This window comes from Saccopteryx bilineata, chromosome 9, assembly GCF_036850765.1.
Source record: "Saccopteryx bilineata isolate mSacBil1 chromosome 9, mSacBil1_pri_phased_curated, whole genome shotgun sequence".
Lineage (NCBI taxonomy): Eukaryota > Metazoa > Chordata > Mammalia > Chiroptera > Emballonuridae > Saccopteryx > Saccopteryx bilineata.
The window spans coordinates 30,949,619-30,976,916 of NC_089498.1; the positions used below are offsets into that span (position 1 = coordinate 30,949,619).

The 27,298-nt window shown below is 53.9% G+C and overlaps 1 protein-coding gene across 1 annotated transcript in view; it reads left to right on the plus strand.

Moving 5' to 3' along the window:
• CMIP (c-Maf inducing protein) overlaps positions 1–22,895 on the plus strand; it is a 256,807-nt gene extending 233,912 nt beyond the window's left edge. The window contains exons 11-21 of the mRNA XM_066242475.1: positions 4,213–4,278; positions 5,488–5,514; positions 5,779–5,827; positions 8,248–8,355; positions 10,627–10,743; positions 12,339–12,479; positions 13,263–13,310; positions 15,009–15,155; positions 16,945–17,050; positions 18,586–18,656; positions 20,982–22,895. Coding sequence (XP_066098572.1) covers positions 4,213–4,278; positions 5,488–5,514; positions 5,779–5,827; positions 8,248–8,355; positions 10,627–10,743; positions 12,339–12,479; positions 13,263–13,310; positions 15,009–15,155; positions 16,945–17,050; positions 18,586–18,656; positions 20,982–21,035 — 934 coding nt within the window. The 3' untranslated portion in view covers positions 21,036–22,895. The remainder of the gene's footprint in view (positions 1–4,212; positions 4,279–5,487; positions 5,515–5,778; positions 5,828–8,247; positions 8,356–10,626; positions 10,744–12,338; positions 12,480–13,262; positions 13,311–15,008; positions 15,156–16,944; positions 17,051–18,585; positions 18,657–20,981) is intronic.
• Positions 22,896–27,298: the final 4,403 nt, after the last annotated feature.

Genomic DNA, 27,298 nt, shown 5'->3' on the forward strand with positions numbered 1-27,298 from the left:
AGCCGGCTCATCAGCCCTGAGGCTGGCGCTACTCTCCAGACGCTCATGGCAGGTGCTCTGCTGGCCACAGGGCTCCCTCGCCCCATCCCTTGGGCCTGGCCAGGGCCCGGGCACCTCACCTCTGCTCAACATACCCACTGCACATGCTCAAACTGGCCAGACTGGGCGTTTGGGGCAGCAGCAAGAGTCAGCCGCAGACTTGGAGCTGTGCCGGGCAGAGGCTGGCAAGGAAGTCTGTCTGCCTCTTTCTTCGCCCCTGAACCCCTTTCCTTGGCCGCATGTGAGCCGACAGGGGCCATGCTCCAGGCTAGAGAGACATGGGAGGGAGAAGGTTTCCAACTAGACCCCAGCCATGGCCTCAGCCCCCCACTGAGTTTAGCACCTGGGGAACATGGAACAGGCTTGTTGACATCCCTTTCCATTCAGGTGTGACCTCTGGGCTGGGCTGTGTCACTGCCCTGGACGGAGCTCAGCATGTGCCCGCTCACTGGGCTCAACACCCACTCTGATTACGAGCAATTTAAAGTCTCCTTGTGTTTTCTGCACTCATGACATTTTTACAAAGAACATATTTTATGATTTTAAAGCAAAAGAAAAAACTAGTAAGCACCCTTTTTGATAAAGGAAAATGGCCTTCTTTCATAGGTAGATACAGGAGACATGAGGTACCCTGTAGCCCAGTGGGTAGGAGCACAGACGCAGGAGCCAGGCTCTTGAGTATGGGCCAGCATGTATCCTCACTGGGACTCAGTTTTCTTGTCTAAAGAATGGGGGTGGGCCTGACCAGGCAGTGGCGCAGTGGATAGAGCGTAGGACTGGGATGCGGAGGACCCAGGTTGGAGACTCCGAGGTCGCCAGCTTGAGCGCAAGCTCATCTGGTTGAGCAAAACTCACCAGCTTGAGCCCAAGGGGTTACTCGGTCTGCTGAAGGCCCATGGTCAAGGCACATATGAGAAAGCAATCAATGAACAACTAAGGTGTCACAACGAAAAAACTGATCATTGATGCTTCTCTCTCTCTCTGTTCCTGTCTGTCTATCCCTCTCTCTGACTCTCTCTGTCTGTAAAAAAAAAAAAAAAAGAATGGGGGTGGGTTTCTGGGAGGAACACCTGAGCTGATTCGAGTGTGTTTGTGGAATATGACACAATGTTTATTTACTACTTTAGGTTTTCTGGAAATGAAGAGCCAGAGTCAGTGACAGGTGGGAGGTGGGGAGGAGGATTTGAGAGGGAAGACAGGCTAGCTGCAAAAATATATGACCCTCACCTCCCAGCAAGGAGCACACAGGTGTCAATCAGGTCAAATTTCTATGCCCTAGTTTGCATCTGAAAGGCCTGTAAGCACCCTGTGCCCAGCCAGCCGGGGGCAGCATAGAGCGCACGCACAGGCTTGGGCTCTGCAGTCCACGGAATCCTTGCTCTGCTCTCAGTTGCCTGAACTCAGATGCGTCACTGAGGGCCTCGCTTCCTCACCTGTAAAGCAGGTGTGCTTGTTCTGATGATTAAGCGAGCAAGTTCATGCCCAGCACACAGCCTACTAAGTGCTTAGTAAACCAACCAGTAGCATTGCAGAGCTTAGCTTAGGCCACTGGGCTTTTTTGGGAGCTCTCTTCTGCATGTCCGGCGTTTGTGTGGGAGTATGAGTGGATTCTGAAGGGTGCCACTTTCTCACCGTGTATTTGGAGGAAGGTGGGGTGAGAAAGCTTTCGCCCAGGCCCCAGGAGATATCCAAACTGCCCATTATTGTTGGGGGTAAATACTGGATCTGGGGTGGGAAGATCTTTAGATCTTTGTTGATCTAAAACATAGATACGTATAGCACATACACATTTACAGCATGTTGGGAGAACAATTAAGAAAATACGTCAAGAAAGCTTCTTGGAGCAGGGGGCAGAAAGGTAGATGATGAAAAGGTTGAGAAACTCGGAATTCTAAACATGAAGGAGTTCTGAAACCATGGGTGCCAGATTGTGAATGCTCTGGTGCCTGGTGAAGCCTGCATACTCTTTACCATTTCTGACCCTCCTGGCTTCTTAGGGGGGCGTTGGCAGGAGAAGCTACTTTAAGAAGCTGTGCTGGCCTGACCTGTGGTGGCGCAGTGGATAAAGTGTCGACCTGGAAATGCTGAGGTCGCCGGTTCGAAACTCTGGGCTTGCCTGGTCAAGGCACATATGGGAGTTGATGCTTCCAGCTCCTCCCCCCTTCTCTCTCTCTGTCTCTCTCCTCTCTAAAAAAAAAAAAAAAAAAAATGAATAAAAAAAAATAATAAAAAAGCAGAAGTGTTAAAAAAAAAAAAAAAAAAAAAAAAAAAAAAAGAAGCTGTGCTGATGAGAGGGAGAAACAGTCCCCCTGACTGCGCAGTGGCCTCCAGGAGCTGTTGCTTCCTTTCCGGTGACCTTTAGTGGCATGGCTCTGCAGTCACCTCAGCCAGTTACTTAACCACTTCTTGTCGGTCATGGGGCCGATTCCATGAGCTAGTAGTAGTAGGTGCAAACACGCGCTCGGCATTGCGGGTGCCAACGTGCGATGGGTGCTTAGCATTGAGGGTGCCAATGTGCGGTGGGTGCTCGGCATTGCTGTTCTCGTTATCCTTCTTGCTAATGTTTCTGTTATTGCACAAATGGGACGTGACCCTCCTGTGCTTAGTCTCACCTGAGACCTCAGCTGTGGTCTGCTGACAGAGAAAGCCAGCAGATAAGCCCAGATTTGATTTCTCCTCAGCCACGGCTATGCTAGCCTTGGTTTCCTCATCTGTTAAGTGAGGCTACCCATATAATCATACTCTATAGTAATAGTATGTTAACTATATAAATATATAAAATAGGCCCTGGCCGGTTGGCTCAGTGGTGGAGCGTTGGCCTGGAGTGCAGGAGTCCCGGGTTTGATTCCCAGCCAGGGCACACAAGAGAAGTACCCATCTGCTTCTCCACCCCTCCCCCTCTCCTTCCTCTCTGTCTCTCTCTTCCCCTCCCGCAGCCAAGGCTCCACTGGAGCAAAGTTTGCCCGGGCGCTGAGGATGGCTCTGTGGCCTCTGCCTCAGGTGCTAGAATGGCTCTGATTGCGGGAGAGCGACACACCAAGATGGGCAGAGCATCGCCCCCTGGTGGGCATGCCCGGTGGATCCCGGTCGGGCGCATGCAGGAGCCTGTCTGACTGCCTCCCCGTTTACAGCTTTGGAAAAATACAAAAAATAAAAAAATTAAAATTTAAAAAAAAAAAATATATATATATATATATATATAATAATCAGTCTTCATTGTGGAGAGTAAATGAACAGAGATAAAGCTTTTGGCATGATGCCAAGTGCACGTACCGTGTGTTGACAAAGTTATATCTGCTATTTTTTAGTATTATTGCTGTTACTACTATTGGTGTTCTTACTGCCATTAGCAATGATTAAAAAAAAAAAACCTGTTATCCATACACAGACAAGAAGTATACAATAAATCAGTAAGGTTAACCCAAACTATCAATAGATAGCTGTAATTTTTACTTTTTATGAGTCAGTCAGATCTGGTCACAGATGAGAATGACTTTGCATTCCCAACCTGACCACTCTTGTATTGGTTCGCTTGGGCTTCCCTGACAAAATTACACAGACTGGGTGGCTCAACCAACAGAAATTTATTTTCTCACAGTTTTGGAGGCTGGAACAATGAAATCAAGGTATGGGTTTCTTCTGAGGCCTCTCTCCTTGGCCTTCCAATGGCCATCTTCCCTCTGTGTCCTCGCATGGTCGTCCCTCTGAGTGTATCTGTGTCCTACTCTCTTCTTCTTCTAAGGGCACCAGTCAGAATGGATCAAGACCTACCCATGTGGCTTCCTGTTAACCTTTCTCAGCTCTGAGGGTCCTATCTCTGATTACAGTCACATTACTAGGAGTGGGGGGGACATATTTCAGCCCCTGACATTTCAAAGAATGAAAGGTACCTGGGTTCAGAGACCAGGAGAGATGAAATTCTGGGAAGCAGGATGGTAGCCCCGTCAGTTGCCATTAGTCAGTCTCTGGACAGGCCGTGTCCATCGGGCCTCGCAGCCATGCTATAGACACCAGCGGCTTGTCCTCCCAGCTCCCTGGGTGCTGAGATGGTTGAGCAGAGCTGGTGCCCCAGAGTCTCCGCCAGACTCCCGCCCCACCTTTGGCCACCGTGGCAGCACGCTGCAAACCTCTCCTGTCCACACCAAACCTGACCATCACCCCCTCTCATTCTAGGTCAGATTACGATGACTGGAGACCGTCTCTGGCCAGCTTGCTTCAACCCATTCCATTCCCCAAAGAGTAAGTACCACACCTGCCTCTGGCCTGTGAAAAAGCCCTCAGTATCTACTGAGCCCATTAACGGGACCGCTCATGTCACGGGATACACCCGTCACCCTGGGGACGGGTTAACTCTGTGGGAGTTAGCGGGAGTTGGAAATGTGGCTCTCAGCTCTGGGACCCCGGGGGAGGCAGCCCCCTGAAGAACGGGGAAGTCACCTCCCTGCATTAAGATTCACCAATTTGAGAATGCAAACAGAGCTGTCCCCACCGTGCTCATGCAGTAAAGTTAGTGAATTGTATTATGCATCAGATGCAAATAGTAATACCTACCTCTGCTCTCTGAGGCCATGGTTAAAAAAAAAGCTTGAGGGATCACTTTATATTTCATACAGCGATATGCTGAAAGCTCTCTTATTATGTCCTTCATGATTAATACCTCATCTCCACAGTGACTTGTCTGAACCGGACACCCCCCACACACACGCTCTCTCTTGCCGGCCCTTATCCCAGTACTGCATTTAGCACAGCCAACTAGGGAGAAGTTTTCCTGGTGGGTTATGGCCTGAGGAGGTTTGTCTAAGTAACCGGTCCCTAACATGCTTGCGGGTCTCTGCTTTAGTAGCTGTGAAGCAGCCGGGCCTCAGGAGGCAGCTGGGGCTCTCTTAGGAGCCGATTACCGAGCCTGTGTTTATGAAATGTGGCTCTCAGAGGGGGACATTACACTCAGTAATTGCCCCATTTGCTGCCTTGGCTGGTCCCTGGGCCCCCAGGACCTGAGACCAGAGAAATTTGACTCCTGGGAGCTGCTGCCATCTCCAAAGAGCAGTGGCGTCATTGGCTGCAGCCACTGTCCCCACAGCCCTGGGGACACGCTTGACAGTGGGCTCCTGGTGCAGTTCGCTTGGAGAACAGTCCCTGAGTGCCACCCTGATCGCGGCCTTGGTACCTTAATTGTGGAACAGTTAACGAGCACACTGGGTCCCTGGTGTCCACGTGAAGACACGTGCTCACGGGCATCCAGCTCGTGCTGCTTCTGGGGGGTGGTTTGGGGGCCTGAGGGCTCCGTCTGCTCACTCAGCGGCACAGGCTCTTGTGCAGCTTTCAGTAGGGACAGTACGTCGGCCTTTCATTCTCGGCTTCCCCTTCATCTCCGACTCAGACACAAAGCCTAGCTGTCCCCAAGGAGGATCGCGGCTAACTGCACCCTTCCCTTTGTTTTTGTTTCAGAGCTCTCGCACATGAAAAGTTCACCAAGTGAGTATTTGGGCAGCGCCCAGGTTACCTTCTTCTGGTACAAATGTCCACTGTCCTGTGCTCGTCCCCAGTGGCCAGCCCTCTGCCCATCCCATTCCCTGTCACGTACATTCTGGGAGGCGTTCTGCCACGTCCAGGCCCGTCCAGGAGTTACCTCATCCCGCCAGCTCAGCCGAGCTGCCCTCCCCTCCGCCCCCATCCTGTCCTCCCCATCCGCCTAAACGTGGACCCTGGAGTGACTCTGCCCCACCCCGTCTCTTGCAGGGAACTGAAGTATGTGATTCAGAGGTTCGCTGAAGACCCGCGACAAGAGGTGAGGCCTCTCTCCTCTCCGAGCCTGCTGTGGCCTCCTTGTCACCCACAGGCATCAGAACAATTTACAAAGGCTCCTTGCCTTGTGCTTAAACATAGCCCCCGCCCAAGACTGGGCCTGGTCCATGATGTCAGCGTTTTACTGTAAATGCCAGCTAACCAGAGGTGGCTTCCCACTGGCTGTCTGTTTCTCCTCGGAGCACAGGCCTTGAATTGGAGCCACTGGCACGGGGTCTCCAAACCAGCTCTGAGACAGCATTGGATTCTCTGGGGTCCTGCTGTTCTGAGAATCAACAGGAAGAAATCTGAGCTGAGTTTTTATTTGCGGGGCATGGTGGCCGAGGGCCTTCCTGTGGGGCCACTCTGTCCCTCAAACAGTTGGACCAGGAAGAGACAGCCCTCCATCCAGAGCCTGTGTGTGTGAGCAGGACGCAGAGTAGCCTGGGAACTCTCCACAACCGTTTCCATAGCACCAGTGTAACTGGTCCATGTGCGCACCTTGTATTGGGCACATGTGTTCTCTTATTTAATCCTCATAACCCTATGAGGAGGTTCTGTTTATCCCCATTTTATGTCAAAATTATCCTCCTTTTAAAGTTGAGAAAACTGAAATTGAGTTACATTCCCAAGTTTGCGCAGCTGGTACATGGCTGAAGCAGGATTCGAACCCAGGGAGTCTGGCTACAGAGCCTGTGCAGTAACCAGCTCTGCAGCCTGCATACTGGGTCAGAAAGGGCTGCAGAGACAGCAGGAGGTCAGGCCCCCTTCTCTGTGCATGTGGCTTCCGGCTGGGAGGGGGTCTGGGTCTGGGGAGTGGGGAGCACCCACCAAGCAGCACAGGAGGGTAAGGACGGGCAGAGGAGAGAGTGCGTGGTTCTTGATGGAGCCGGGCCATACTCTCTCCGGGCCAGGCTGTAAAGCCTAATTCTAGATGGATCTAGTTCTAAAACACCACGATTCTAAACCTGGTTCGGAAAGCGAGTCTCAGGCCTGATGGGAAAAAGCAGAAGCGGCAGATAGGAAGCTTTGAACTGGCTGGGACCATGATGGTCTCCATTGTTCTTAGGATTCTCAGAATTCCCCTGGAAAGTGAGCCTTTATTTCAGACACAAACTTTGAAGTTCAAAGAATAAAAATGGTACCAGCTGCTTCCCAGAATAGAGTGGCAGAGCCACGCGCTGGGAGGGCACTTGCCCAGCAGAGCACCCGGGCCGGGGCTGTGAGGGCAGAGCCCGCCCAGCAGGCGCCGCCCCCTCCTCTCCTGCTGGCCTCCCTCTGATCTTCTCCCCTGTCTCCTCTCTCCTGTCTTGCCCTCCTGAACGAAGGCAGAGTTGTTTTCTTATAAATTCTTTGCTACTTTTGTTGAATAGAGTTTTATACTCTTGATTTCTTATTTCTTTGAAGTCGATAAGTTAACATTTCCTATTTTTCCAACTCAGAGGGGAAAATCGAAGCCCCACCACCTCTGTTTACTTGTGTGCGGGTTGTGATCAGTTGAGTGTCTGCAAGTGAGTGGCTCTTGGCAGCAAACGGACCTTGCTCTGGAGGAAGGGATGGGGCACTTCTCTCAGCTCTCTCCTGAGGACAGGGAGGAGGAAAGGAAATAAAGGCCTTTGTTTCTCTCGGTGCGATTACAGCGCTGGCCGGCGTGGATGGGGAATGGCTGCTCCTGCACATGCACATGTTTGCACACGTGCACACCCATGCCCAAAAACACTGACACATGCTGCTTTGGGAGGGAGGGTGACAGGCACGGGGAGAACTGTGCTTTGGGCACTAAAATTGTACCCCCATCCTGGAAAGAGACCTTTCTAGGGAGAGGCACAGAGACTCGGAGTGCGGGGGTCTTAACAGTAGGCGTGGCATGGTCCCAGCAAGAGAGAGAGAGAAGCAGGACAGAGACCCTGTGAGGGTGAAGTTAAGAAAGTCAGACAGAAGAGGGCGGAGGGGCAGATACCCTGGGAGTGAGGGTCAGTAATGGGGGAGGTGGAACCACACAGAACGGAAGTTCGAGGCCTTAGAGACACAGAGAGGAGAGAAACCAGAGAAAGAAAGAAGAAAGAAATGCCCCTCACCCCAAAAAGTCACAAGAGAAAAGGGAGCCAACTGAGCAGTTACTCCCAGCCTCTCTCCCCTGGTTTAGCCACAGAATTATTCAGGACAGCTGAGCAGGCCGGCACTGGCCCTCCGTCCTTCAGGGCAGTGCGATGCTGGAGTCCCCCAGTTTATGGATACCACAGTTTCCCCAAAAGGCCTCCCATTGGAGTTAGTAGAAGGTTGGGGGTCACTAGACTAAACAAAGTTAAACAGGTTTCTTGACTGCAGGATTTGTCCGAGCCTTCAGTTTGCGTGTACAGGGTCTGGGTCATCCTTGCGGCTGGGTCTGCGAGATGGTGACCAGTGTGCCTTTCCTCTGTGCAGGTGCACTCCTGCCTGCTGAGCGTGCGGGCCGGCAAGGACGGCTGGTTTCAGCTCTACAGCCCCGGCGGGGTGGCTTGCGACGATGACGGGGAACTGTTCGCCAGCATGGTATGTGGCAGGCCTCTCCGCTGCAGCCTCAGGCATAGGGGTCACCTCCCCTCACGGTGACAGAGCTGCCCCGAGCCACTGGCCAGCCTGGGAGTTTCCAGGCTGAAATGATGCTAGTGGTGAAGATGGCAATGACGAGGACCACAGTGCCACTTTGATTTCTTACATGAGCAGGCACTGAGCCAGGGGTACATTGTGAGAAAATGCCACTGTTACCCCATTTTACAGACAGGGAGGCTGAAGACCGAGGTGCTAACTGTCCAGGCTCACACAGTTAGTCATACTGGCACTGTTAAGTCCGGGGGACTGAGCGCTCACATGCACGCGGATTCTGACAGGCGCTGCAGGCCCGGCAGGGCTTCTCCTCCTTACCAGTGAGAAGCCAAGGTCAGGAAGATCATCCTACCTTGCCGATGAGGGGTGTGAGGTCACCAGACCATTGACTGCAACCTTGGTGACTTGGGTACTCTTTTGTGCATTGTGTCAAACACCTTGTGTGCAATCTCAATCCTCATGGCCACTCTACCCCTAATTACATCCATGTTGACATAGACCCAGAGAGGTGCAAAGGCTTTCCTGAGGTCACACAGGCCTTCCAACTTCTAATCCCTCCCTTGACCCTGGTCCAAGATGTCCAGAGCCAGCCCCTCCGTCTAGCGGGCACAGACTCCTATCTCCCAGGCCACATGCTCCTCCAGGTGGCCGGCGACCTCAGGTATCCCGCCTCATCCCACCTCCTAGCAAAACCAGCTCAGCCCTGTGATCAGACCTGTTCCTGAGCCTGAGAGAGCGAGAGTGGCAACCAGACCTGGCTCAGGGTGCCACTCTGCCTGACACTGGCTTGATGACCTTGGCTGCCTCTCTGGGCTTCCTTTCCTCATCTGTAAAATGGGGAGAACAGTGTTGCTTCTCAGGGACGCCGTGGGAATGATATGTGATAATAGATGCAGGGCCCGGAAGTGCCGGCTCTTGCTACTCTCATCTCTGCTGGTGGCCGAGCCACAGGGTGGCACCTTGGGAAGCTCTCCAAGGAACCCAGCCGCGCGGCCCCTGCAGTGCTGACACTCCGAGGCACTGCCTCAGGAACCTTGCCTGGCGGGCTTTTGTTCAGGTCCTTTTTCTTACACACGCACGTTCCCCGCCTCACCTGCTCCACACGGCCCTTCTGAGTGCCCTGTGGATCCTGAAGTGCCAGCCCTGCCTGCACCGCCTCCCTCACCTCTCCTGTGGCTCCTCTGATGTCACAGCTTTGCCATGGCAACACTGGTGGTCCCCCTCACCCCATGTGAGAGAGACTTAGGAAGCTGGCAGCTTCCTAGCCTGACAGATTGCATTTGTGTTAATGATGGAGCGGAAAAAATATGCATGGGAAGGAAGGAAGCAGGCAGCCCCTGGGAGGCAGCCCCTGGGATGGAGATGCACAGTGAGGAAGAGGGCCCCTTGATTAGGCCGCTGTTGCCAATCATAGATGGGTATCTGCTATTGTGTGAGGTTGGGGCCCCAGCCCTGTTGGTTGGGGGGACCCCTGCCCTTGGGCCTGGTCTCCAGATACCAGAAAGAAGCACAGTTTCCTTAATGGCTACCCCACAATTAACAGAGGATGGAGCAGAATTTGTCTATTGAATTTCTGGGCAGGTGGTCACTCATCCTCCAGAGCTTACAGAGGGCCTGGGAAGGGGAGGCGGGGTTCCGCGTCCGCTGAGGCTGGGCTGGAGCATTCTGAGCAAGCTGCCCAGATTCAGTGGTGCTGAGAGCCCAGGGGGCCGAGGTCAGCAGAGTCCCAAAGGAAGCAGGGTCTATGTTTGGGGGATGTAAACCATATGGAACATAAAATTTACCGTCTTGGCCATTTTCAAGTGTCCAGTTCAGCAGCATTAAGCACATTCACATTGTTCTGCAATCACCACCATCATCTCGGAACTCGTTCCTTCCCAAACAGAAACTGCCTCCCCCGGTCCTGCTCTCGTCTCTGAATCTGCCTGTCTAGGTCTCTCCCGTGAGAGGAATCTTACAGGATTTGTCCTTTGTGACTGTCTTACTTATTAGCACAATGTCCTTGTGGTTCATGCACACAGGAGCACATGTCAGGGAGGGGTCTGTGTTTCAACTCCCCCAGGAGCTGGTGCTCATGTCAGATGTCTCTGTCCAGATGGGGCGTGGTCTGATGGATGTCTTCTGGTTTCTCAAACCTTCCACACATGGGAAGCGGTCACCACAGGCCACGGCCCCTTAGCCATCGCCACTCCTCACCTGGGCCGTCTCTCCTCTCAGGTCCACATCCTCATGGGCTCCTGTTACAAGACCAAAAAATTCCTGCTCTCCCTGGCAGAGAATAAGCTGGGACCCTGCATGCTCCTGGCGCTGAGGGGCAACCAGACCATGGTGGAGGTAAGAGCCCCCCGAGTCCCCGGCAGCGCTGTGGGCTCCCCCGGTCCTGCCCCCGGCTGACGGAGCAGAAAGCTCGGAGCCGGTACAGAGGCTGGGGACTCGGCAGCGGTCGAGGCGGGTGCCGTCTAGCCCTGCTGAGCTTGGCGTGCAGGAGGCCCTCGTCTGCTGGTCTTTGTATCTCACTCATGATGTGCATTGTCCACAGGCTCAGGGGGTTTTGTTTCCTTCTGTTCAAGTGTAACAGACCGACCCAGCTGGGGGCCTCAAACAATACCCTCATATGTTTTGCTCACTCTGGGTCTCTCATGTGGTCACAGTCAGATGGGGGCTGGGCTGGGTCACCTCCAAGGCTTTTCACTCGAGTGTCCAGCCCAGGCCTGAGGGGACTCAACCAGCTGGGCCCCCAGGGCCCTGCGTGCAGCGGCCTGGGCAGTCGTGCGCCTTCTCACCGAGGAGCACGCACCAGCCCCAGCCCTCCTGTCCCCTCTCCCTAGTCCTCTGTCCCCCCACGGCCCACTGTGCAGAAAGAGACCAGCCCGAGCCGTATGTCCTTCCCTAATGTGGCCTCAGCAGTCAGGCATCATCACTGCTGCTTCTACCCATTAGCAGTCAGTCCCCAAGGCTGGGCTACAGTCACGGGGACGGAAGTTAGATGACACCTTTCGGCAGTAACAGCATTAAAGAGCCAGGCATTCCCGGGCAGTGGGAGTTATGGTAGGACTTGAAGACCAAGAAGGAGTTAGCAGGAGGCAGGAGTGGAGCCTGCCATGCTGTGGGGACCCCACCTGCCAAGGCCCCGCAGTAGGAAGCTTGGTGGAAGAAGTGGGGGGCGGCCAGGTTGCTGGAACATGGGGAGGTCCGTAAGGCAAGAGACTCGGGGTGAGGGCGGACATGTGTGAAGAGCCCACCGCTGCCTGAAGGTCCTGGTGGAGAGCGAGGGGTTTAGTCCGTGCTGCTCCTGAGCGTCTTGTATGGGGACTTCCGAGGGGAGAGGAGCAGGGGTGGTGGTGTGAGGACCTGGCTGGCTGTCCTTGGTGAGTGAGGAAGGAGAGGGGACCTCAGAAGGGGCTGTCAGCCGGTGGATCCCGGGCAGGAGGGGCCGGGAAGGAGAGTGTGGCGTGCGTGTGCAGCTGCCCAGGAGGAGGCAGCGCCATGCACGTTCCTCAGGCTTCCGCTCAACGAGCGTGTCTGAGCACCTGCTGTGTGCCAGGCACTGGGGGAACAACCAGCGACGGAAAGAGGCTTGTCTTTGGGCCTGGAGTACATCATTTCTACGTGCATTTGCTATGAGCCTGCTCACGCTTTCACTAAAAGCCTGCTTGCTGTGCCCTCAGCTGGGCGTATACCGGCATTCCCATTGGACAGGTGGGAAGTTGGGTAGATTTGCACAATGTCACACAACCAGAAATGTGGAGGCAGAGTGGAGCTGCTGATTTTCAAAATAAGAACCTTAGGTACATGGGATGTATTGAGCTTATCTGTAGACCCCTTTCCAGGGTGCGTGGGGCTGTTGGCATGGGCTGTTGACCTCTGTCCCTTCAAGGAGCAGCCACTTAGTTGCAGGCTGGTGGTCATGTCCTGCCATGCTCTCGCAGATCCTGTGCTTGATGCTGGAGTACAACATCATCGACAACAACGACACCCAGCTGCAGATCATCTCAACCCTGGAGAGCACCGGCGTGGGCAAGCGCATGTACGAGCAGCTGTGCGACCGGCAGCGGGAGCTGAAGGAACTGGTGAGTCCGCGGCCAAGCAGCCAGGGACAGTGGCTGGGCGCAGTGGGCAGAGCCCAGGGACCACTGCACCTGAGGGGCCCTCTGTCTCATCGAATTCTCTAGACCCAAAGAGGCTTGATTAGCACCCACCACTTTCCAGATCATCAGAGAAAGGCACGGAGATGTTAAGTCAGTGGCCCAAAGTCACACAGCTTATTTGGTCCTGGCCAAGACTGCGTCTGTCTCATCCCCAGAGCCATGCATGACAGTCACTGTGCCGGCTTTCCACCCCCCACCACACACACCTCCACATCGCATTTCAATGCACAGGGCATTGACTTTCAAATGCCAGCATATCTCTTGGCCAGAGGGCTTTCTCTGTGCACTTGCACGCTCAGCAGAACCGAGGTGGTGGGGAGCTCACGCCCCCAGTCTCCTGGAGCAGCCCTCAACCAGGGATGAGTGGGGGAGGGTATTTACCACCCTGCTCCCTCACGCTCGCTCGGGAGGAGCAGCTCTGGGATGTGACTCCACCGTTTCCCAGAGGTCCCCAGTGGCAGCTGGATTGATAGCAACACCTTCTATTCGGGGCCTTCGTGGTCTCACTTCCGCACTCCCCTGAATCTTGAATAAACCACCTGTGCTCAAACGTTGTCTCAGGGTCTGTCCCTGAAATCAAGACCACCGTGTTGCCTTCAACACCCAAGAAATACAAATGGTGCTGTGAGTGGTGTTAGCAGAGGCGGGGGTGTAGGGCGAAACTCAGAAAAGAATGGGTCATGATCAGCCTGGTTTTTGTTGCAGCAAAGGAAAGGCGGGCCCACCAGGCTAACACTGCCCTCCAAGTCCACAGTGAGTTGTTCTGTTTGCTCTGCGGGGCCCGGTGGAGGGAAGAGGTGGCTGGTCCTCCCTGCTGGGAAAGGCAGCTAGTGTCTGGGGTGGGGGTGATAGGGGAGGTGGACCAGGACTCCATAGTATTTGAACTGCCAACGTTTTTAGGAGGAAGCCAGATTATAGGAAACCAAACATTATAAAAAAGATTATTTATTAATGCTTGTATGTTACCAGTTATTGGCAATAATGATGATAATAGCTAATATACATTGAGAATTTATGTAACAGGTACTATGTTATTAAGTTTTTTTAATGTTTCCTTTTCTTTTCTTTTTTTTTTTTTTTTACAGAGACAGAGAGAGGAGAGGGATAGATAGGGACAGACAGACAGAAACAGAGAGAGGAGAGGGATAGATAGGGACAGACAGACAGAAACAGAGAGAGGAGAGGGATAGATAGGGACAGACAGACAGAAACAGAGAGATGAGAAGCATCAATCATTAGTTTTTCATCGCGTATTGAGACACCTTAGTTGTTCATTGATTGCTTTCTCACATGTGCCTTGACTGCGGGCCTTCAGCAGACCAAGTAACCCCTTGCTCGAGCCTCCGACCTTGGGTCCAAGCTGGTGAGCTTTTGCTCAAACCAGATGAGCCCGCGCTCAAGCTGGCGACCTCAGGGTCTCGAACCTGGGTCCTTGGCATCCCAGTCCGACACTCTATCCACTGCACCACCACCTGGTCAGGCTAGTTTTTAAAAATATTTTTTAATTGATTTGAGAGAGAGGGAGAGCGAAACATTGATTTGTTGTCCCACATATGCCCTGACTGGGGGTCGAACCTGCAACCTTGGTGTATCGGGACAATGCTCTCACCAAAGGAGCTTCCCGGCCAGAGCTATTATTAAGTTTTTTTATCCTTACAACAGCCCACTTATGTTGGTGCTTCCTACCATCCCCATTTTCTAAGGGATGTCCTGGTACCCCACCACCCTTGGCTCATGGCTTCTACCTCATGGTCCAAAATAGGCTGCTCAGGCTCCAGCCATCTTTTCGGCATACCAGCCAGCAGGAAGAAGGAAGAGGCAAAGATGCACACGGCCCTTCCCTTTAAGGACCTTCCTGGAAGTTCCACTTGACATATCTACTTATATGTCATTGTTCAGATTTAGCATATGACCCCAGCCAGCTAAAAAACTAGCCTCAATTCAGGACAGCCAGGTGGCAGCTATCACTGAGATGGAAGGGAGAGCAGATATTAGCATCAACAAGCTCACAGTCTAGGGCTGAGATATTCGTCAGCCTGCACAGTCCTTAGGGTTGGGGCGGGGGTGGTGCTCAGCATTGTGGGAAATGGGTATAGGGGACTGTCTGGGTGAGTGAGGTGTGTCTTTACATACACGCAGGCACATGCACACACCTGTGGAAAGGACTTGGCCTTGGAACACCCCAGTTGGTGACTCAGGGTGTGAGTCATAGCGCTGAAGGCTCTTTCCTCAGCCTGGCAGCTGCCACCCACAGGGACAGGCCTCCCTCTCTGACACTTCCCTTGGCTCACCCCACAAGCCATGCCGTCACCTCAGCTCCTGGGGACTTGCTGCCCCCGGAAATGGCTCTCTGTGGGGCACGGGAGAGCAGACGGGGAGGCTGTGGGATGGCTCAGGGCTTTGGGGAGTTCCCGGCAGCCCCTAAGACTCCACCTGCCCATCTGTTTGCAGGACGCAGACTTGGCTCGTTTGCTGAGCTCTGGCTCCTTCGGCAACCTGGAGAACCTCAGTTTGGCCTTCACCAATGTAACCAGTGCCTGCGCTGAGCACCTCATCAAACTGCCTTCTCTCAAGCAGCTGAACCTGTGGTCCACTCAGGTACTCACTGCCCACCCTGCACCCCGCTCCCCGTGTCCTCGTCCACGCACCCCACTCCCCGTGTCCTCCTGCATGCACCCTGCACCCACTCCCCATGTCCTCGTCCACGCACCCTGCACCCCGTGTCTTCCTCCACACACCCCGCTCCCCGAGTCCTCCTGCATGCACCCTGCACCCGCTCCCCATGTCCTCATCCACGCACCCTGCACCCCGTGTCCTCCTCCACACACCCTGCACCCCGTGTCCTCCTGCATGCATCCCACTCCCCGTGTCCTCCTGCATGCACCCTGCACCCCACTCCCCGTGTCCTCCTGCATGCACCCTGCACCCACTCCCCATGTCCTCGTCCACGCACCCTGCACCCCGCTCCCCCTGTCCTCTTCGACGCACCCTGCACCCCACTCCCCGTGTCCTCCTCCACGCACCCTGCACCCCACTCCCCGTGTCCTCCTCCACGCACCCTGCACCCCGCTCCCCGTGTCCTCCTCCACACACCCAGCTCCCCGTGTCCTCCTGCATGCATCCCACTCCCCGTGTCCTCCTGCATGCACCCTGCACCCACTCCCCATGTCCTCGTCCACGCACCCTGCACCCCGCTCCCCCTGTCCTCTTCGACGCACCCTGCACCCCACTCCCCGTGTCCTCCTCCACGCACCCTGCACCCCGCTCCCCGTGTCCTCCTCCACGCACCCTGCACCCCGCTCCCCGTGTCCTCCTCCACGCACCCTGCACCCCGTGTCCTCCTGCATGCACCCTGCACCCATGTCCTACTGCATGCACCCTGCACCCATGTCCTACTGCATGCACCCTGCATCCCGTGTCCTACTGCATGCACCCTGCACCCTGCTCCCCATGTCCTCCAGCATGCACCCTGCACCCTACTCCCCGTGTCCTCCTGCATGCACCCTGCACCCCGTGTCCTACTGCACGCACACTGCACCCCGCTCCCCGGGTTCTCCATGCACTCTGCACCCTGCTCCCTCCTCCCTGCCCCTTGTACCCTCCTCTGCACACCTTGCACCCTTTTTCCCTCCACGGCTGGTCTTTGCCCAGAGCCCACGGTTAACATACATCCCCTGGCTCAGTGGCCACTTCCCAGAGGCCAGAGGAGATGTAGGACCTCATGAAGCCCAGAGGCCCATTTCACAGTAGGAGTTGCTGAGGCCCATTTCACAGTAGGAGTTGTGCCGGGCAGAGCTGAGAGGCATGGTCTCCTGTGCCTGTGGGCAGGTGTGGGCCTCTTCCCTATAATAATGGCCACAGCACAACGATTCTTGCTGCCAGTGCTCAGTATCCATTGAGTTGTTAACCACTTAGCATCGATCAGCACAGGTGGTCTCCACGCCATACCTGTGACACGTTGACCCCGCCATCGCTCACATTATACAGAATAAACACCAGCATTCCCCTCAGTTTGCCTTCTGGGCCCAACCCTCCCCTCTCCCCCCTTTCCCCCCTCTCCCCGTCATCCTGCCCAGGGAAGGCCACCTCCTTGCACTCTCACAGCCTCCTTGACAGATGGCTAAACCAACCTGCAGGGGGCCCTTGCTGGGCCCATGTCCCACAGCAGAACCTGGATTGGAACCCAGGTCAGGAGAGGCATTTGAATCTTTGGACAGAAGTGAGAACAGCCCAGACTCCAAGGCTGGAAGAGCTGTGGGCCTCAGAGCTGGGGTCTGTCCCCACCCCCACCCTCTATAGCTGCCCCAGCCTCACCCTCGGGGTCCTTTCCTGGGATGCTCTGGGACCAGAGTTGGTCTCCAGGGCTTAGAATTTCTGTGCCCCACAGTTTGGAGACGCCGGCCTGCGCCTCCTGTCGGAACACCTCACCATGCTCCAGGTGCTGAACCTGTGCGAGACGCCTGTCACTGATGCTGGCCTGTTGGCCCTCAGCTGTGAGTACTGCAGGGGCTGCCAGGGTGGGTGAAGGCCTGCTCCCGTTCATCCATCCATCCATCCATCCATCCAGCTTGACACCACGTATTGTGCTCTGTGCTGGGATATATTCACTCAGTCACAAGTGTTTATTGAGCACCTATTATGTGTCAGGCACCACTTGAGGTGCCAGGAACAAAACGGAGAAAATATTTCTGCCTTTATTGAGATTAAATTTTAGAAGAAAGGCCTGACCTGCAGTGGCACAGTGGGTAAAAGCATCGACCTGGAACACTGAGGTCGCCAGTTCGAAACCCCAGGCTTCCCTGGTTAAGGCACATATGGGAGTTGATGCTTTCTGCTCCTCCCTCCCTCCCTTCTCTCTCTGTCTTCTCTCTCTAAAATGAATAAATTTAAAAAAAAATCTAAAAATAAATAAATAAATTTTAGAAGAAAAAGAAAAAATGAGTAAGGCCAGCCAATACCCGCCTGATACTGTCAAAGGCCCAAGGGACCAGGGTCACGGAAAGTGCTCCCAGACATTGCTACTGCGCTTTCCAATCTACCCAAGCCATCACCAGGAAGCTGGTTGAAATGCAGATTCTTAGGCCCTGCTCCAGACCCGCTGACTCAGAAACTGCATTTTAAAAAATGCCTGGGTAATTCCTGGCACGTTGAAGTTTAAGAAGTGCTGCCCTAATAGAAAGAGCCACATAGTACTCAAGGCACCTCGAAATGACAATTTCTGAACCCAACCCTAATCTACCGAATGAAAGTCCTGGGTGATATGGAGCCTGGGAATCTTCATTTGCCATTTCAGATCCATTGGTTTAGATGAGAGGCCTGTGCCTCAGCTGGGAGGAATCAAGGAAGGCTTCCCAGGGAGGTGATTGGAGCCGGGTGTGACAGATAGACACGTAGGAGTTGGCTGAGAGGGAGGCGTGCTGGACAATGGCCATGACTTCTACAAGGTTGTTGGCAAATTCAGGATGACTTGGTAGGGGTGCTGGTGACAAGGTAAATGGAAGGCAGAGAGAATGAGATTTGGAACCACTTTCCTGCAAATGACATTATCACTGGCGTCATACAGTGTGGGTGGGGGCCCTGGATAACAGTGCAGATTCCCCTCGCGTCACAGCTTCAGGCGTGGGCAGGACATTCCCATCTCTAACAGGCTCCCCATGCAACTTCTGATGGAAACTAGTTTGCGGCCTGCTTGTGAGAAGCCAAAAGCTTGAGTCAGCTTCCAGGGTTCCCACTGGGGGGAGGCAGCTCGAGCTCTGGAGACATCTCATCCAGGCAGTGGCGGGACAGGACGGAGGAACCAGAGGGGTGGAAGCACAGAGGCCAGGGCGAGAACGTGGGCCCAGTTTACACCAGCACGTGCCTGAAATAGACTTCCTGTACTGAGTGGGCCCCTAGTTGTGCCTCTCCCTTCCCATCTCCTAAATGGGGTCCTTGGTTTCTGCAGTCAGTCCCCCAGCTTAGCCGTCTCTTACCTACAGCTGCCCCTTGTGGGGTCTCACTGACCTAATGACTGTCTGTTCCTGTACAGCCATGAAGAGTCTCTGCAGTTTAAACATGAATAGCACCAAGCTCTCGGCTGACACCTATGAGGATCTGAAGGTAATTCCTTCTTCCCTCTCTCCTCCCTTTGGCCAGCCTCACGGGGGTGGTACTGTGCCCTCGCGGGGCGCACTCTCCAGGTGGACGGAGTTCTGACCAGCAGATACGCCAGCAGAGAAAAGAATGGCAGGTGGAAAGCAGTGATGAAGAGCAAGCCAGCAGGGAACTGTCAGATTGGAAATAGGGAGGCCCTGTTGGCATGGAGAATCCAGGACATCCTTGAGCTGAGACCCCAGAGATAAGAAGCCAAGGGTACAGGGGCAAGAGGAAGCACTAGTGCAAAGGTCCTGAGGCAGAAAGTGTTGCAAGAACTGACTTTGTAGCAAATGTGACTAGAAAATGAGAAAGAATGACTGGGACAGACTGAGTCCAAGTTCAGGACAGAGCCGCGCAGGTGCTGAGCAGGGTGGCGAGTTATGCTGTGTAAAACTTGCTGTGGCTGCTACATGGAAAAGAGACTTTCTTGAGGGGTACCCAGAGCAGGAGGAGAAGCAGAGAGCATTTACAGGCCAGTGTGATCACAACAGTAGGAGCCGGCACTGGCAGCCAGGTGGAGAGATGAAATGGGGGAAAGAAAGAGAATCTGAGTAGCGGAATTTTGTTTATAAAAACGCACATCTTAGGAGTGGGGGTTTGGAGGGTCTTGGCCTCAGCAGCCTCCTGCCAGCCTGTCCTCCTGGGCTTGGTGTGAGCTGCCCCAGGAGAGAGCCAGCACTGGGAGGGCAGGGCCTGGCCAGGAGCGCACAGCCGCACCCACACACACAGCCTGTAAGCTGCTGGGGGGGGGGGTCCCCTGGCAGCTCCCGGCTGAGGCCCACCTTCAGCAGGGCCTCCCCTGTCATCTCCCACCTCTAGCTCAACCGGACCAGCAGCCTGGGGTTGCTAACAAGCCTCCAGGTACCTTCGGAGCCCCTCCGGGGCTTTGTGCTGGGGACTGGGGACTGGACGCTGCCGTGTAGCGAACGTCTGGCCAGGAGGAAGCACAGCTCAGAGGCGGGCCGGGCGTGGGAGCCAGCAGGGAGGAGAGAGTGCGGGCAGGCGGAGGAGGGAGTGTCCACAGGGTCCTGAGGGGCACGCAGAGGGGGGGGTTGGGGGCAGGATGCACCAGATGGAGCCAGCCTGGGTGCCCACCCACAGGGTTCAGACCTCAGCATCACCATTCTCACTCGGGCGCTTGTCAGGACTGCCAACCCCACGACCCCCCCAGACCTGCTGCATCCAGATGGGCATTTGAACCCCACCCCCAAGGGCCCCAGGGCACATGACAGTTGGAGAAGTGCTGTTCTAGAGATCTGAGTTCAGCGTGCCAGAGAGCTCAACGCGGCTGAGACCAGGAGGAGCTATAGGAAGTCCATGTGAGGAAGTCAGTTTCAGTCTATGTTTTATTTTCAAATATTTGGGAGACACATGGTGCCCACTCAATGATGCTGGCCAGTGTGATGCCCAGCCTCCGTGAGGCGGAGACGCGGGCCGACCGGAGACCGCCTGCCTTGGGGAAGGCCGTGTGGCACCCTGCCTGGGCCAGCCAGATCTTCCCCTTCTCCAGAAAACCTGGAAATCTAGTTTCTCCTGGGCAGTATCTTCATTTTGAAAGGTTGGCTTCAATATTGTTATAATGCTGTACTGGTGACTACAGGCCCAATTTGTGACCTCTGCCTGGGCAGTAGGGAGCTATTGAGGGTGGTTGAGCCCAGGAGAGAAGCAGTAAGGAGCCGTGTGTGTGAAAAGAGATCTCTGGCCAGTGCACAGGGTGGTTGGGCAGGGGGAGGTAAAGGCTGGAGCCTGGTCAGCAGCCTCTCTGTGCTGTGCGGGCTTGTCAGGGGAGGGAGGAAGCGCGTCTGGGCGGCAGGGACAGAGAGCAGGAAGCCACCCTGAGGAGCAGGAGGGAGACTTGCCACTGACCCCGTGCTTGCAGTCATGGTGACCCCACCTCATCACCTGCCCGATGCCTGAGAGTGGTGGGGTTGTAAGCACTCGTGAAAGCAGAGCACGCAGCACTGTGGGACAGGACTCTGGGCTCTCGTGTGTTCGGTGTGTAATCCCTAGCACCTCCCCTGAGCCTGGGACTGGACTCAGATTCACGTCACAGATGAGGAAATTGAGGCTCCGGGAGGTTGGGCGGGGGGGGGGGGGGTGACGGTTGTCCAAGGTCGCTGATCCAGGGCCCCTCTCAGGCGGGGACATGGAATCGCGGACAGCCTGCTTTCTCTGGGGCCAGGAGCACCCCACCTGCTCTGGGTTCTCTCTGAAACCCCAGGGAGCAGCCAGGTGCGGAAGGCGCGGCCTGATTCAGGAAGGGACTGCATCTTTCTTGCTCCCTCGCAGGCCAAGCTTCCCAACCTGAAGGAGGTGGACGTCCGCTACACGGAGGCCTGGTGAAGAGCCCTCGGCAGGACGGAGTCTGCAACTGCAACACAAGTCTTGACTAATAGCCGTAGAGCGGCCAGTCCTGGGGTCCCACCCCAGCGCCCTGGCTGTGAGCTAGATGGGGGAGTCTTTCTGGGGGCAGAGGGTGCTGGGGGAGGGGGTGGGGAGGGGTTCACAAGCACGCCCAGCCCCCGCCTAATTCTCTTAGCTTCATAATTGGAACCTTGACCTGATCTAAAACGGACTTTGTAGCAACCAGAGGAGCGTCAGCGGGTCGGGGCTGGGGTGGGTGAGGGGCTCGGGAAGGGGGGACCCTTTGTGGATTTTCTTTGCCTTTGTGTTTAATGCTGTGTGGGAAAAGTCAACTCCAATGCCACCATCACGTGACCCCGGTGACCGAAGGATGCTTTCTTCCTCAGAAGCTCCTGCTGCGAACTGAAGGTCCAGTCCATCGTCCTGTCCTGTGTCCTCGCCATCGCTGTGCAAAGTGATTCTTGTTGTACATAAGATTTAAATAATGCGCCTATTTAAGAAATGTTGACAAATTGCAGGTCTGGGACCTGCCTCTTATTTATGAAGTCTCTGACCCGCCCGCCCGCCCGCCCACCCCTGGAGTGTAGTACTGTATAAACCAGTCAGCTGTCGGGGTAGGGGTAGTATTATTGTTATTTTTTTAAAGGAAACAGACAAAAAAACCACAAAAAAAACCACCTCCTTGGAAAATTAATTGCTTTTTAGTAATGGATTCTATATGCTAGTGCTCTCTCCTCCGTCTGTCTGTCTGCCCACCTCCCGCTGTGCGTCTCCCAGGTGTCTCCAACTTCCTCCCAGGTTGGGGGTCAGGCTGAGGGAGGCGAAGTGGGGTTCCCACACTGTAGTCTCGCTCCTCCGAGGTCCCAGCTTTCTCTCCACCCCTTCTACACATTTGGAGTGGGGGGTGCTAACCCGTCGTCCCCCCCATCCCTGGAGAAGAGCTGCCCCTGCCCTTTCCTGCCCCGCTGGAGAGCTCCCATCTCCGGTGGCCTCTGCTGTCCCTGTCCTGACTGAGACTGACCTGTGCCCCCCTCCCCCCCCCCCCGTGCTCCCCGTGGCCTCATGCATGCCGCCTCCTTGCATGGTCTCTTGGGAGAAGAGAGAGACGTCACCTCCGCCAGCCGCCAGCCTGACTGCCCCCCCATGAATGTGACCCCTGCAGCACAGATGCCCTTTCTGTCCCCACACCTGCCCCGAGGACAAACAACCTCTATTTCTTTTATAAACAGCTTTTTCTTAATAAGCCCTCACTGTACAGAACAGCCCCTTTCCAGTTTACTTGGGGTCCCCTCTCCCCCAAGCCCCTTTTTCTGTTGTTTTAGCACAAATATGCCCCCTCCGGCACCTCCAGACCTAACCCCCAGTCAATGTAATTGTTTTATATATATTTAATCTTATTCAATGGAAACCATGCTTTTGTCGTTTTATACTTTGCTAGGTAGACTTTATTACCCTCCTGACTATGCCCTCATTTTTTTTAAAAAAGGAAAAAAAAAGAAATTGGGTTTCAGTCTTAATTCATTTACGTGCCAGGTTTTATTTCGTGTGCGTGTGTGTGTTCCGTTTTGTGTTCTGTTTTGTTGTTGTTTTCTGTTGTTTGGTTTTATTCTCTCCCCTCCGGTCCCATACCTTATAGCACTCTGGTGCAGGAAGAAGCAGAAGCAAAAAAAAAAAAAAAGCAAAAAAAAAAAATTGAAAAAGGAAAAAAAAAGGAACTGAGACATGCCACCTTTTCCCTTCGCACTGTTGCTTTTCCTGATGGTTATACTACTGTCACGTAGCTGTGTTCCGAGATGTGAAATACTTTCAGGCAAAAATAAACTGTAAGTGACTCATTGACACCTGGCCTTTCTGTGTGGCTTCTGGGGCGTCTTGCAGGGTGGTGGGGAGGGGACAGTCCTAGGTTGAGAGTTGGGGCGCATAGCAGAGCCTGGTCACCCTGTCCTGGTGGCCCGCGTTCCTCATTCTCAGCACTGTTACTGTTTGGGGGCGGGTCTTCCTTTGTGGTGGGGCCGTCTCTGGGGCATCGTGGGATGTTGAGCAGCATTCCTGGCCTCGAGGCACTAGGTGCCAGTTGTAACAAACAGAAATTCCCCAGATGCTGCCTGCTGTCCCCAGGGAACAGAATCCCCCCCAGGGGAGGAGCCCTGCCATCGCTCTAGAGTGCAGTGCAGCAGGGCTGCAGAAGCGGGAGCGCTAGTCCAGAGCTGCTCGGATGCCTGTGCATTCCCTCAACCGGGGACTCCGGGACACGCAGACTCTGATTCTTTTTTTCTTTTTTTTTAATTTTTTTTTAAATTTTATTTATTCATTTTTAGAGAGGAGAGAGAGACAGAGAGAGAGAAGGGGGGAGGAGCTGGAAGCATCAACTCCCATATGTGCCTTGACCAGGCAGGCCCAGGGTTTCGAACTGGCGACCTCAGCATTTCCAGGTCAACACTTTATCCACTGCGCCACCACAGGTCAGGCCCAGACTCTGATTCTTAAAGTCTGGGCAGGCCCAAGACTGCATTTCCTAGGAGCTCCAGACTCGTTCATGGAAGTCTCCCCAAGTTCAGAAGCCTGGAACCGTCCGCCCAGCTGCCCCCATCCTCCCTTCCCCAGATGTTCCCAAGAGACAAACTCGATGTGTCCAAAAGAGAATGGGGAAGGAGAGGCTGGGTATCTCGGTCCAGGTCAGCAGCGGACCAAGGCAAGCTGACAACTGCTGGCTGAATGGACAGGGCTGGGCAGGGACCATGTGCACCAACAGATCAAGAGAAGCTTTGGAGTAAATCTGCAGATTGGGATGAAGGGAGGGCCAGCGAGGACTCAGGATGACATTCCGCTTCTTGGCTTATTCGCTGAGGGAGGCTGTGAGTATCTAGGATAGGCAGCAGCCGGGCAGCAGCCCCAGGGTGCCAGCAGGGCTGGTGTGTAAATGCCCCACTTCTCTGGCTCCCTGGGGGGGAAGGGGTGGCGGGCGGAGAGCTCCAAGGCTGTGTCCGCTGGCTCCTGGAGTCCCTCCCTGGGGCTGATCTCCAGCTGCCCTCCAGGGCTCACTTGCTTGTTGGACTTCCTTCCCACCCACCCCCACTTCCCTGTGGTCCCATTCGTGTTTCCTGGGACTACTTCCCACCTGAGCTACCTGTGCTGGAATCTTAGAGCCTGCTTCAGAGAATCCCAGACAAAGATGGTGACTAACCGTGCTAGGGGAGAGAGGGACAGGTTGGAGGAGGAGATCTTCCATGACAGGCTGGGAAAACCCCAAAGACATGCAGAGTCACCAGTATTACTGCACTGACCTCAGCCACAGAGGCACCTCCCAGCCGAACTGAAGGGCATTGTACTTGGGGTCTGACCATCAGCTTGCACCCGTTTTCAGAGGTGGGGTGGCTGCTGATGGGAGCTGTCCTTTAGTTCGGATGGGAGTAGAAATTGGTTCAACTGCTTTGGAAAGTGTATCCACTCCTGGGTATATGCCCCAGAAAACAACTCACTTGTCTACCAAAAGACACAAGCAGGACTGTTTATAACAGCATTATTCATAATAGCCAATTGGAAACAACCCAAAAGTCCACTAACAAGGGAATGAATAAACTGTGGGATAGTCACACAGTGGAAGAACGCAAGTGTCTCCATCAACATCAGCGTGAATACACAGTGACATTTTTATGATGGAATCCTGCAGAATAAGAAAAGGAACCGGCTGATACACACAATGACGTGAATTGACTGGAGAGACAGGACGCTGTGTGGAAGGAGCCAGACGTAAGTGAGGGTTTGCTGGGCGATTCCATGTCTATAAAGGTCATGAAAGGCACAAGTCAGCTATGATTACAGAGGTCACAGTGGTGGTTATCCCGGGTGGGCGTGGCTAATGACTGGCAAGGTGGGAGGGAACCTGCTGGTGAGGAAGTGCTCTGCCCCTTGATCTGTGCTGACACACCCTAGAGCTCTACGCTTAGTAAACAACCCAAATACCCATCAATGAATGAACTGTTAAATAAAATTGGTATAAATATACAATGGAGCCTGACCAGGCAGTGGCGCAGTGGATAGAGCGTCGGCCTGGGATGCAGAGGACCCAGGTTCGAGACCCCGAGGTCACCAGCTTGAGCGCGGGCTCATCTGGTTTGAGCAAAAGCCCACCAGCTGGAACCCAAGGTCGCTGGCTCCAGCAAGGGGTTACTCGGTCTGCTAAAGGCCCGCGGTCAAGGCACATATGAGAAAGCATCAATGAACAACTAAGGTGTTGCAGCGTGCAATGAAAAACTAATGATTGATGCTTCTCATCTCTCTCTGTGTTGTCTGTCTATCCCTCTCTCTGACTCACTCTCTGTCTCTGTAAAAAAACAAAACAAAAAATAGACAATGGACTATTATCCATCCATAGAAAAGGAATCAACTACATAGCTCCAACATGAATGAAGCTCAAAAGCCCTACAGTAGGTGAAATAAGCCAGACTCTAAATAAAGACTATGTATTATATGATTCCATGTGTATAAAATGTCTAGAATGGTCAAATCAATATATAAAGAAAAACGTGTTTATCAGGGGCCAGGGAGGAACTGCTTAATGAGAATAGGGTTTTATTTTAGAATGATGAAAAGTTTTTGGTACTAGATAGAGGTGGTGATTGTACAACATTGTGAGTGTTCTAAATGCCACTTTAAATTGCTTTCTTTTATGTTATAATTTTGCCTCGATTTTTTTTTAAGTGGCTTCAAAAAAGGATTATTTAATGAAAAGTTGGTTTCTGCTCCTCTGTCTGGGCTTGGGAGGTGTGGTGCCAATGACATCATGACTTCTATTAGAGCCATTCTTGTCCATCCTTATGAAGACTGGGTGAAGGGAGGGTGGAGGGAGCGTGTGTGTCCCTCCCCAAAACACTATACTGCCATCTGCTGGAACATGGACGTAATGAATATATAAGGCTGTGTAATAAATGTGCAAACTCCCCTGAATGTGGCTCCCTTGTGCGATGCACAGCCTGCACAGCGATACGTGGTGGGATGTGTGACTTCACTTTATGTTTCAGTGAACTCTGTCCGGATTTGGAGGGGCTTTGAAGAAACTTACTGCTGGCCTTGCCTCCCGTTCTCGTTCCAACGCTGCATCAGGCTCACCTGGGCTAGCCTGTCTCAGGTTGTCGGGGAGATGAAATCCACCTGGCCCCCGATCTGGGGAACCACTCCCAGAAACACACCTTCCCCAAAGCGCCCGTGGTCATCTCACAGAAGCTGGCGGCTGAGGATGGGCTGGAAGGCTCTCCACCAGGCTCCTTGGCGGTTTGGTTTTTCCTCTGAATGTCACGGTAGGACCAACAAGCTATTCTCCCTCAGACGCCAGGCTGTGTCTCTCTGATTTCCTGAGAAGGGACTGTCGGATCCAGTGGAAAGGAGGCTCAGAGAAAGGGGTGCTGCCATCTCAGTGGCTCCCAGGGCACAGGATACCCCGCCCAGCAGCTCATTCCTGGGATCCCTCCCCACGGTCTGCAGTCATGCGTCTTAAGCCCCTCACAGCTCCGGAGTTCCAGCGGCACCTATCATGGGCCCGGGGTTGGGGGCTGTCCCCCTGAGGGGTGGCTGTTGGAGACCGGCGCTCTTACAGAAATAGAATGCAAGCCACATATATAATATAAAACGTTCTATTAGCCACATCTTAAAAAGGAAAAGGAAAAAACAAAAACAGGTGAAATTAATTTGGATGATATATCTTCTTTAACATACCCCAAATATTATTTCAATATGTAATCAACACAAAAAATATTGAGCTATTTTACATTTTTTTTTCTTCCGTCCGTCTGAAGTCCTTGAAGCCCAGTGTGTATTGCGTACTTCCAGCCCCTCTCGGTCGGGACCAGTAAAATCTCAAGCGCTCAGTAGCAGCCAGGTGTGGCCAGTGGCTCTTGTATGGACAGCACAGTGCTGGGATGTCTATAAGCCTGCAGCTGGGGCAGTGGCTGCAGGGTAGGAAGTGGGGAGCCGCAAAGGGACACGACTTGAAATAGCATTTGCCCAGAGATAAATGGGTTTTACTAAATGGCATGGATTGAGAGGCCAGCTCAGACTGAGTGTGGGAGACCCCATACAGGAAAGGCTCCCTTGCCTGACGCCCTGGGGGGAAGGGTCCCAGAACTGAGGAGCAGAGCTGCCAACCCTGCTAGAGAGCAGGTATCTAATTTAATGGGTTTTTAGAAGGAAGAGGGTATGCATTCATTTACTAGAGAAAGACTTGTAGATTATAATGGCATTTTTGG